This window comes from Erithacus rubecula, assembly GCF_903797595.1.
Source record: "Erithacus rubecula genome assembly, chromosome: 1".
NCBI lineage: Eukaryota > Metazoa > Chordata > Aves > Passeriformes > Muscicapidae > Erithacus > Erithacus rubecula.
The window spans coordinates 693,840-706,022 of record NC_136658.1 but is presented as its reverse complement, the minus strand read 5'-3'; the positions used below and the strand labels follow the sequence as shown (position 1 = coordinate 706,022).

Here is a 12,183-nt window from a genome sequence, read left to right as displayed (position 1 = left end):
AAATAAGAATACAGGCTGAGTTTGGGCTGTTGGGAGGCAAATCCTGCACCTGCACCAACATTTCAGCCCAAAATGGGGAAGTGACATTTGTCTGCAGCCTCGAATGCTTTTGTTAATTTAAGAAACAGCATTGCTGCCCCTCAGCTTTTTTAGCTGCTTGGAGCCACTCAGACCTTTCTGTTGGTTTACTGATCGAATTTTTAGCACTAAACACTGTTTTCATTGTAACCCAAGCCCTGAGGGAGCAGCAGAGTGTCCATCTATGTTTAGCTCAGGTTTTTTGGCTCTCCCTTCTTTCCCTGGCCATGGAGAGTGGCTTTGGTTTCCCTCTCTTTTTGGAAGAGGTTAAATTGAGCCCTTGGACATCTTGGCACCACCAGGTTCCAAACTGAAAACTCTTCAGCTTCATGGAATAGGTCAGGTCTGGATCAGACCCTTCAGCTGCTCCACCTTCTTCCACACAGTTTGGACTTTAATGTCCAGATAAATTGAACTATGCAGAGTGAGAAATTTGTGACACAGGCATTTCTTTCACACTTCAACAGCTCTGTGCTATTCTCTCTTCTTGAGTCATAGTTTATAAGGGATTTTTTTTTTGGCTGATCACAAACCCTGAGCAGGATTATGTCAGGACTTGTGATAAAAAGGAATGTTGGGGGGGTGTGGATTGCAGTGGCTGGATCAGGAAAAAGAAAATCATAAGGACTGGTTGAGGTTGGAAGGGATCTCTGGAGGTTTCCTGGTGCAGAGCTGGTTGTCCAGGACTGTATCCAGATGGCTTTTGGATATCTTCAGAGATGGAACCCATCCCAAATGATTCTGTGACTCTGTTACAGATGGGAATGATGGAAAGATTGGGAATGATTTCAGTAATTCCATGCTGGGAAGGGTTTCTGTTCTGTTCAGCCTGTAGATAGCAGAGAACTATTTCATCTTGCTTTAGTTGGAACCTCTTGAGGGGGACAATTTTACTTTTTGTCATTGACTCAACAAAAGCAGGAGTAAGATGGAACAATATGAAAAATATGATGAGAAATTTCAGCTTCTGTTTTGCAGACACAAACATTTTTGGACAGAAACTGCCGTGCTGTAATAAATTATTTGATGTCTTTGTGTTTTGATCACAATTTACAAATAATTCATCCCTTGGTCACACTAAACCTTTCATCTTTAGGAAGGAATTGTTCCCCATGAGGAGGGTGGGGAGGACCTGGCACAGATTGCCCAAGGGAGCTGTGGCTTCTTCATCCCTGGCAGTGTCCCAGGCCAGGCTGGATAGGCATTTAAAGTCCCTTCCATCCCAAGCCATTCCATGGTATTTGCTTTGTTTACTTTGAGAGTTGAATTCTTGAGAACTTTTGGAGTTGCCTTCCCACAACCTGGTGCCATCCCCAAGTTCACCGGCGAGTTCCTGTCGTCCCTTCCTGGTTTTGTGAGATGAAGATGCCAGGCTGCTAAACGTGGCACAGAGCTAGCCTGGAGGTTGGCACAGCTCCATCCTGGGCTCTGGGGGGGTCTGACTGGTTGCCTTTTCCCCTTGCAGAGCCGGCAGCTGGAATCAGAGACGGGCACGACGGAGGAGCACAGCCTGAACAAGGAGGCGCGGAAATGGGCCACACGCGTGGCCCGCGAGCACAAGAACATCATCCACAGCCAGAGGGTGGGTCTGGGCAGCACAGCCCCTGGGACAGCACAGGCAATTCATACCCTGCATGCCCCTGGTGCCTAAAGCCTGCTCCACACAGCAAAAACCCCCGGGAGCTTGCTGTTAAATGTAAAATTAAATGGGAATCGATGCGTTCGTTTCTGTGTCTGTGGCTCAGCTCTGAAGAGCCAAGGGCTGTGTTTGCCAGTCAGGCAGCTGGATTTTGGAATGTGGTGAATGTGTCTGTTAGGAGGGAGAATAAAGACAAAAATTTCTTGCTCTTCCCCCAAAAAAATCTAGCCATGAAGGAGTCCCCTGTGCTTTCACCACACCCTGCCCAGTTTCCTGGTCATCCATACAATTCCAACCCTGAGCACAGCATCAGCTGGAGAAAAACATCCAGAGTGCTCTGGTATGTCTGGGAAGGCTCCAGGGAGAGCTCAGAGCCCCTTCCAGTGCCTAAAGGGGCTCCAGGAGAGCTGCAGAGCTGGAGGGACAGGACACAGGGAATGGCAGCGTTAGAGTCATCACCTTTTATCTCCTGGGATGAACGTTTGTTGGTCATCCCCAGCATCCAGCAGAACAGTGACTTCCCTGATTGTCACAAGTGTTTGTCTCTGCATTTACTGCATCTGGGGTGTGTTTCCTTGTTGCTGGCAGACCCTGGAGGAGCTGGAGTGCCACGGGCCCGTGATGTCCGAGCAAAGCCGAGCGGAGCTGGAGCAGAAAATGGATGAAGCCAGGGAGAGCATTCGCAAGGCTGAGGTGAGGAGGAACCCCTTTGCCATGTTCACTCCTTCCCACTGGTGGATCTCTGTTGCAGCTGTTTCATTTGGTCAGTGGAAACGTGTCTTTTTAGCACCAAAACCCAGGGAATGTTGAGATCTGTTTTTTCATTTGGTGTTTGGCAAATCACGAATAAACTTCATGAAGCTCCAGATCTGAAGAGTGACATTAAAAACACCTCCTGATGAAGAGTGAGTCCTCTTGCTGCATTTTTCACTGTCAAAGGTCAAGAATCTATATTTAGGGGCTTCATCTGAAACAGACTGAAAAGCAATCTCTTTGTTTTTGCTGATTTCTTTCTGCTTGAAGGAATTAATACCAGAAAATGGTGATTTTATCTCTGTCTTCATATTTTTAGATTCTAGAAGCAGCTGCCACATGCTGTTGTAGTGGGTTTTGATACGCAAACTAAATCTGACTGTTAGTGGGAAAACATTGGAAATAGTCCTTGTATCTCTAATTGTACTGTGAGGTGCTTTTTGAAAGGGTTACAGAGGTTTTTGAGACCTGTTGTGGGTTAAGACTCATGAAAAAATTGACTTATTTGGCTGCCAGTGTTGGGTTGGTAAAAGTGAACTGTTTTCATGGGCACTGAGTGAAAAACCCCATTGCAGGCAGCAGGATCTGATCTGCTGGGTTGTGGATGAGTGGGTTGCCTAATTAAAACTGTAGGAGAAACCTAATTGTTTCAGTGAAATGCTTCTCATACCTCAGAGTACCTGATGTAATTAGGAATGTGATTTACAGGAGAAGGGGTTGGAAAACACAGAGCAAAGTTATTCCTCCTCCTGGCAGGAGAACTAGCAGGCTCCCTTTCTAAAGCTAATGCAGGATATGGTTTTTTAAAACCTAAATCTTACAGAAAGAGATTTGAAAACTTGTTTTGAGTAAATTATTTTCAACAGACCATCCTCCAAAATACTTGTGTATATACATACATGGTTAATGATTAAATCTGTAAGGATGAAAGATAAAAGCAGCAGCAAGAAATAAAATCAGGATAAGAAGTTGCCAAAGAAAAGGTTCTTGCACAGAATATTTTAAAAGGTACAAATTAAATCAGTCAGGAACTTAAGTGACTTGGGAGAGAGGGAAAGTGGCAGGAAATAGGTTTTTTATAAATTATTTTCTCCAAGCTGTGTGTTTTAGCTAATACAGACAAATAATGTATTCTGGTTTTCCAGTGTTGGAACCAAACCATCCTTTATCTTTCTGATATTTGATGTGTGCCCTGTTTTACAAGGGAATATGGTGCCAGTGCCAAGTACTTGAGGATGAAACTCAGTGATTGGGGGAATTTTTGCCAGCTTCTTTCTCTTTTGCTGCCTGTTTTAAAGACATGAAGTTATCCCTGAGATTTTGGAATGGTGTGGAAACCACTTTGTGGGATGTTTCTCTATTGCCACAAAAGCTGTTTATAATGTAACATTGTTTATTTTTTTCAGATAAGCCAGTAAGTGAATTTAGGGAGATTTTATTTCCACTTGGGAATAGCTTTTTCTTTTAGCCCCATCCTTTAAGATTAGTTCAAGACTACGATTTAGATGAGAGATTTTTGCACACACAAAATCCTGGAGAAGAACAGCCTAAGCTTTGAGCTAAAACCTTTTCTTTGGGAATGCAATTATAATTCCTTCCAGCGTGTGAAAACCAAACATTCCTGCATATTGAAGTGCAACTGATGGAGTTGGAATTACTGAGGGTTGGGCTGGGGTGTGGTATTTGTGCAAAAAGTTATTTAGGCTGTAAATAGGAGGCTGTGGAGTTAGTTCTGGTATCACATCTAAAGGTGTGTGAGAATGACACAGAGATTTGGTTTTTGTTTTCTTTTTCTCTTGAAATGCTTGTTATTTTTATGGAATTTTTTTGCCTGTTCTATCCCATTTTGGTTTGTTGACTCATTCATTTTCCTTTGCAAATCCACTTGCTCCCTTCTTTTCTGTCCTCATCATTCCTGAAGGGGAAGACAACTTTGCAAACACATTGGTGTTAATTTTATGTGGTTTGGTTAGAGAGGGTTTTATTGGTAAAGGTTTTATTTTTTCCAGGGTGTGGTGGGCACAGATGTGCTCATGTCACTGCCCTCTTCCTTGGAGACCCTGAATCCAGGGAAGTCTAAGCCCTGGGAGGAGCTGAGGAGCTGTTCCTTGTGGATAACTGGATTTAACAAATACAGGGATATAGAAACAGGTGTAATTTGAAAGTACAGTGAAGGAATTGAGTAAAAATGCACTCAGGATCAGGAAATATTGGAGAATCTCAATTTTTTTGTCTTCTACAAGATGGATATAAAGCCTCAGATTGGCACATCCACAGCTCAGTGGATTATTTCTGATCTTTTTCTCCCTGGGATAACAGTTATTTCTCCTTATGATGTTTTCAGGGAGCAAACTCCTTGATTATAGTTGGGGGGAAATTAGGAATTGCAGCAGAGTGGTGCTGTGCAGGTGATATGTGGCAGAGGTGACTGTAACTGATAACCAGAACACACATTTTTGTGTTAAAATTGGGAAAATTGGGGTTTCTTAAAGGAGGGGGTTTTCTTTTTTTTTTTTTTTTTTTTTTTGATTGCTTCTTTTCAAAGGGAATGTTAAAAGAATGTTAGGTTTTAATAGTGATAATACCTCTGGCACTGGCAAAGCAGTAGAATTGACTGTAGTTAATGACACACTGTGGAGTTTAGCTCCAGAGGGATTCCATCCTTGTCCAAGCAGCATTGAACCACTTTGATGAAGACAAGCCCTGAGAGCACAAGGTGCTCCTTTCAAATTGAAAGTGGCACAATTCAGGCATCAGCTGTAAAGGAGATCAATTAAAAATTTGGAAATTGTTATTGAAAACTGATAATCTGTGAAAATAGACCATTCTTGGATCTCTCTGTACTCACTCTTCCAATTCAGGTAATTGAAGTAGAACTTCTGTGTTTTCACCTTTGATTTCTTTAACAGCAGGAAGGAAAGGATTGAGCTTTCCATTTCCCCTGCCTGAATCCCTTTATCTTTCAGTGACTGGAGAAATGTGCTGGGAAATCAGCCTCTCCTGCTGCTCCTGCCCCTTCCCTGCTCTGTTCCTTTCCTGCTCCAGCCCCTCAGTGTCCTCTTTGTCCTGAGGATCCTGAAGCTGCCCCCAGCACTGGAGGTGCCTCAGCAGTGGAGATTTGCTCTCCTCATCTCCTTTTTCCTCTCTCAGACCAGACTCTGTGGGTCTCCCCAGGCTGTTCAGTGGTCCCAGGGCTGACATGATTCTTCTCCAGGATGGTGGGAGGTTTCCCATTTGCTCTCAGGTCTTTGTGCCTCCACAGCAATTCATCCTATTCCCACTTAATTATAGGGGCATGCATTTTGTGTCCTCATCAGGATACCTACAGCTCTCCAGTGAGTGTTTGTACCAGATTAGATCTGCTGAAGGCTCTCTGCAGTGCTGTTTGCTCAGTTTGATCAGCTCAGAGGTGTAGGGCCATGTTTAATTGTACATGGGGGCAGGTTTCTCCCCCTCCTTGCATTTGGCTGTGGATATTTATTGCTGTGTTGTGTCAACAGTGGGAACAAAGCAAATTCCATATGCTTCAGGAAAACAAACAAACTGGAGTTGCAGAATCACAGGATGGTTTGGGTTGGAAGGGACCTTCAGGATCATTAATCCCAGCCCCTGCCATGGGCAGGGACACCTTCCACTAGACCAGGTTGCTCCAAGCCCTGTCCAACCTGGCCTGGAGCACTTGCTGGAAACAAAGCTCCTAATCTGTAGAAAAGGTGAATTTGTAAAATGCCACTCTCTGCCATCTCTGGCTGAGCTCAGCAATAAAGGCTGGGAGAGCTGTGCAGGGAACCAGGTGCCTTCCCTGCAGGAGATGTGTAGGAGTTGTTGCTCTTTCCAGGTCAGCAGATTCAGGACTGGCCTGGAAAAATCCCAGTGACATCCACAGAGCAGGAATTTCAGACTCTCTCAGTGAAAAGCAGTGAGGGAGGAGAATGACTTTTTACATGGTGGGTAGTGCCAGGACAAGGGGAATGGCTCCCAGTGCCAGAGGGCAGGATGATGGGATATTGGGATGGAATTCCTGGCTGGGAGGGTGGGCAGACCCTGGCACAGGTGCCCAGAGCAGCTGTGGCTGCCCCTGGATCCCTGGCAGTGTCCCAGGCCAGGCTGGACAGGGCTGGGAGCAGCTGGGACAGGGGAAGGTGATGGGTTTTGGGGTGTCTCCAATCCAGCCTCTGCCTAAATCTTACTGAATTTTTTGCCTCTGGAATGGCCATAATGTTTTTCCCTCTATGGAGAACCAGTGCTCACCCCAGGACCTCAGAGAAACATGATAATAAATGTTTGCATACATACATTTTACAGACACTTGCCTCCTTACAGAATCTGGGTGATTTCCATTCAAGCCCCCTTTCCAGCAACTTGACAGCCCCTTCTTAAACCTACAAATTCCATACTTGGGGATATTTGATGTTCTGTGTGCCTAAGCTTGGGAAGAATCCATCTGCCAGTTGGGCTGAAGCTGTGCAGGTGGATTCTTCTCCAGGAATAGCTTCCCCTGTGTTTCCTTAAGCTTGGAATTCCCTTGGGAGAGGTTTTTGTGTGCCAGTGCCTCATTTCCTGTTTGCTTCACCCCAACAGCCTGGTTGGATCTCAGTCCAGGCAGATTATTTAGCATATAAATTAACTCCTGGAATAGCTGTGCAAACCTCCCACTTAGAAAAGAAACTCACTCAGTGTTGTGGTGGAAAATGTGATTTATGAGCTAATTCCCCACCTGGTGCAGGAAAAGGATTTTAGGTGAGTTGTGCTGGATAGGATTTACCTTTTGGTTTGGGGTGGTTTTGCCACAGCTTTGGGTTTTCCACCCCAAATCCCAGCAAGGCAGTGCAAGTTGAATTTTTTGGTTTATTTCTTCATACACCCCTACTTTAACACTGTGATTTAAAACTGAACTGCATGAAGTCAGACTAACTTTGGGATTTGAGAAGTTGGGGGCATTCCAAGACTTAATTATATATGAGATTGATTTATAGACATGTCTGCCTATCACTGTGTCATAATTTCAGTGGCTCAAAATGTAACTTTACCTGAAGAGAATGATTTAATTTTAATTCTATTTCATTTTAATATCTTTTTCAATTAAAAAACTTGGATTTTCAACTAAGTGTTTCTAAATAGGGACAGAAGTAAAGATAATGGATTTCCAAAATGTTTTGCCAGAATCTTTCCACATTGATTTCTCCTTGGCTAAAATAATTTGCCAAATGAGAATGTCCAACCACTTGGGGACCTGGCAGTGCAGGTTGGACTCTGTGATTTTAGAGGAATTTTCCACCCTAAATGATTCCAGGATTCTATGATTTTTTTTTTTATTGCCACTGAAAAAATACTACAGTGAAATAAAACCTTTGTCACAGACGATGGTTTGGGTCTCCTCATAATCCTAATTTAATCTGCTTTTAGTATCTAGTACCTAAGTACAACTTTTGTGTAAAAGAAATAATTCTGAATTCTTCAGGAGAAAAAAAAATCTGGGCATGGCACAGGGTTTGTTCTGCACCTCGAAAAGCAATGGCAAGTAAAGCAACTCTGCTTTCAGGAAAATCCATTTAAAACTGGTTTTAACAAAAACCTAAACCAGAATATTGAAGGGGCTGCATTTCTGTGTGGTTTTTACCCCAACACCTTTCTAAATGGCTTTGAAGGACTTGGATCTGAGGTGTTTGTGGGATGTGAAGGAACTCTGGGTTTTTTTCCAGCCCTTTTCTCTCCTGGGAATGGGGAATAGCTCTGTAATGTTCCTGCTGGGTTTCATTTCCCTGCCTTGCAGAGCAGCTGGGTCTCTTCATCTGGAGTAAGCTGTGGGTCTGAAACCATTGCTAAATTAAGACTGGAACAGTAAATAAACAAAACTGTTGCATCTCTCATGTGGAGCAACGTCAGGTATGTGAGGAATAGATAACAGTGTTTGTATTTTCTAAAACTTGGGTGGTTTTTCCTTTCATCTTCTTAGATGCTCCCAGCAGAAAGAACAGCTCAGAGAAGCAGGAACCCCCCCAGAAGAGTTTGTACATTTTGTGGGTGGCTGATGATTTTTTAATCAGTGTAAAAATACCCCAGGCCTGAGCTATTAACCAGTAATTGGTGACTGTAAACAGCAATTTCAGTGTTCCACAGGAAAATGTTTGTCCTGCAGTGAGACTGCCTAACAATGAAATTTGGGCAGCACCCAGATTTCAGAGGCAGTGCTGGATTCCAGCATTCCTGGGCTTTGGAAGCTCAGCTGCCTTCCTGGAGATGCTCACAGCTGCTGGGAGTGCCAGGGGTCACTTGGTTTAAGGTAATTTTGAGTCTGTCAGTGGAGGTCAGTCAGGGGGTTCAGCCCCAGTGTCCCTGGGGCCATCCAGTGGGAAAAGCAGTGGCTAAAGACTTGTCTGGTTTTTAATGTGATGATCTTTCAAGGGAACAAGACTTTCAGAAAAACTTGTGGCACAGTGTGGTGAAATCACCACTGCTGCCTTCTTTCCTTCTCATTTAACCTTTTATTCTGACATAATGAAAGCATCAAACCCCAGCTAATTCAGATGTAGTGATGTTGGAATGAAATGTATCTTTTTAGAATCAGGGAGTCATTGGGGTTGCAAAGGCACTCCCAAGATCATTGAGTCCAACCCAGCACTAAACCATGTTTAAATGTGTAGCTGTTCCTGTGTGAGAAGCAGAATAAAGTCCTGCTCCTGAGTGGTATTTTATTTGTATTTTTGTACAGGTAGGAAGCTGTTGACTCTGGTCTACCAGCATAATTATTTAGGTAAAAATATAATTTCAGCTTGTAAATAACTTTCAAGTGCAGGCCTGACCTAATGCTCCTGTACTTTTATGGCTTGTCTGCAGTGGAATGAAACTCAAAACATTTGTGGTTTGGAACAAATATTTGTTGACTGTTAAGGCTTCTGGGTGTAAATAGGGAGGGGGAACTCCATTGGATTTGCTGGGTACATTGAATTAAAACCTCTCGTCGAGTGCACTCAAGGATTTTGGAGCAGCTTGTTTATTTTAGCTCACAATTAGTACAAACAAACTACAGCAGAGCAAGGACTAACAGGAACTGCAGATGTTTGTAGCAGCCTGGACCAGTGTTTATTGCTGTAACATAACTCAGCCTAATTGGAAATTGCATAACAAGGTAAACAGCAAAACAACTGGGCTGAGCAATTCCTTGGTGGAGGCACAGGGGAAGTGCTCATAAATGGATGTTAGGATGTGAGGACAAGTTAGGGGAAAGCTACTTCACTCCACAAGTAAATATATTTTTATTTACATTTTTATTTATTTATTTGTTTGTTTGTTTTTATTTATATATTCAAGGCCAGGCTGGACAGGGCTTGGAGCAGCCTGGGGTAGCAGAAAATGTCCCTGCCCATGGCAGGGGGTGGTACTGGATGATTTTAAGTGAGGGATGATTTTTAAGTGATTATATGATCCTTCCAACCCAAAACATTCTGGGGTTCTGTGAATAAGTTGCCTTTGACAAGGTTGTTCTCCCTGCCATGTGCAGCTCCAAGGTTGGAGCAGGTTTGTTCAAAATACTGGATGCTTAGGAGCAGGAGAGAAGGGATGCACATAAATGTGTTTAATGTTTCCTCCTTTTTCCAGCTCTCTGAACACTATTTACTGTTAATTATTCACCTGGAGACCCCTTGCATGGAGAAGTGTAAACTCCCCTTGGCTCAGTGGCTTTAGGAAAAGCCTCTCAAAGTTGGCCCATCCTCTTTTCTCCATCCCTGGTTTTCTGCATCCCTGGTAGCCATATGAAGATGTATCTGATATCATAAATTTCCCTATTACAACGGACCTACTCTTTAAAAATCTCATTTCTTCTAGGCAGAATTTAAAATAATGTCTCTCAAAAGTGGTTTGATTGAGACAGATTTAAAGTCACCTTTACAAATTAAGTGAAAATGGAAACATCTTTCAGGTTCAGCCTTATAAAGTTAACAGTCATTTCTTTTCTGATGTGTTTTCTTAGTAGAAAGATAGGATTCTCTGATTCTATAAGTGCAGCAGGATGTCAAAAACGAGAAAAATACCTTTGTCACTTCAGCTCAACACAAGATTTCATATAGAGTAAGGATTTGTGTAGAGAGGAGTATCTGCCTACCTGGCACCTGTTGCCATTTGAATTCACTGCACACATTTTCTCCATAGTCTGCTGCACTTCAGCCTCTACTGGATAGGGAATTTCTCTCTAACTATTGGCTGAACTCAGCTGTTCTTGCTGGTTTTGCTTGGATTCCCAGTGCTGCTGAGTGCTTGGAGTGTCAGGGATGCTGCAGTGAGGGGCTTCACATCCCTGTGGGAAGGGCTGGAAGGGAGAGAGAGGAGATGAAACTTTGCTGAAAATGACCAGTGCTGTGAAAGGGAATGTGGGAAGAGTTCCAGGGTGGTTCAGTGGATTTCTGTTGTTGCCTCCATCAGAGACTCACTGAAGGATTTTTGGGAAATCTTGATTTCTGTTTCTCTGATGATCAAGGGCAGCAGGGTGGTGTTGAGAGGGCTGGTCTGGACAGAAATATCCTCAGTTTTATCCCTGGCTTTGCCCTCTACTTCTTGATGCAAATCTGCTCTTGCAGAAATCCTGAATTTCTTCAGGCTGCTCTTCCCATCCCTCCTGTTTAGACTGTGAACTGATTTGGATCAGGGTGGTGCTTTGCCATGAATTTGTTAAATCCTTGGCTCCATGGGCCAGTGAGTGTGCCAGGATGCTGAAGTGAACCCAGCTGTCAGAAAACCTCAATTTTCATGCTGTTCTGAAGACAAAAATCCTGAAACTGTTTGTTGGAGTGCGATACTCTGTTAATTTGGGGATTATTAGCATATTGTGCTTCCATAACAAGTGAATTTCCCGTGATCTCTGGCACGTGCTGGTGGAAAAGAGTTGGTGTGTTTGCGTCTCCTGTCAGGTTTATTTGTGTTTGACATCCAGCTTAATCACCTGGAAGGGTCTGCACTATGGATATTCCCAATTTTAAAAATATTGGCAGCACTGGGTTGTTGGACTTAAAAACTACACTGAGCTACTTCAGGGTGTGAATTGGGAGCGAGAAGAACCTCAGAGGGGTTATTTTCAAAAGCACCAAGCGCTGAGCCTGGCTGGGCTGCAGAAAGCCATTGCTGTGTCTTGGCTCACAGGGAGCAGCTCTGGGAGGTGGGTGGGTGGGTGGGTCCCGGGGGATTCTGAGCTGTGTCCCTGGCTTTGTGTCCCCAGATCGTCAAGCTGAAGGCGGAGGCGCGGCTGGAGCTGCTGAAGCAGATCGGGGTGTCCGTGGACACCTGGCTCAAGAGTGCCATGAACCAGGTGATGGAGGAGCTGGAGAGCGAGCGCTGGGCCAGCCTGCCCTCGGTCACCAACAACGGCTCTGCACACCTGGTACGGCCCAGGGCACCTGCAGGGGCTGGGACAGCCAGGGGGACAGGGCACAGGGCACCTGGAGGGGCTGGGACAGCCAGGGGGACAGGGCACAGGGCACCTGCAGGGGCTGGGACAGGCAGGGGGACAGGGCACAGGGCACCTGCAGGGGCTGGGACAGCCAGGGGGACAGGGCACAGGGCATCTGCAGGGGCTGGGACAGCCAGAGGGACAGGGCACAGGGCACCTGCAGGGGCTGGGACAGGCAGAGGGACAGGGCACAGGGCATCTGCAGGGGCTGGGACAGCCAGGGGGACAGGGCACAGGGCACCTGCAGGGGCTGGGACAGGCAGAGGGACAG

General features: G+C 44.8%; 1 protein-coding gene across 2 annotated transcripts in view; it reads left to right on the top strand.

The window, feature by feature from the left end:
- Positions 1-12,183, top strand: part of FCHSD2 (FCH and double SH3 domains 2) — a 114,783-nt gene that overhangs the window by 93,143 nt on the left and 9,457 nt on the right. For both annotated transcript variants that reach the window (XM_079321409.1, XM_079321408.1), the window contains 3 exons: positions 1,544-1,660; positions 2,306-2,410; positions 11,682-11,843. In XM_079321409.1, the coding sequence (XP_079177535.1) occupies positions 1,544-1,660; positions 2,306-2,410; positions 11,682-11,843 (384 nt within the window). The remainder of the gene's footprint in view (positions 1-1,543; positions 1,661-2,305; positions 2,411-11,681; positions 11,844-12,183) is intronic.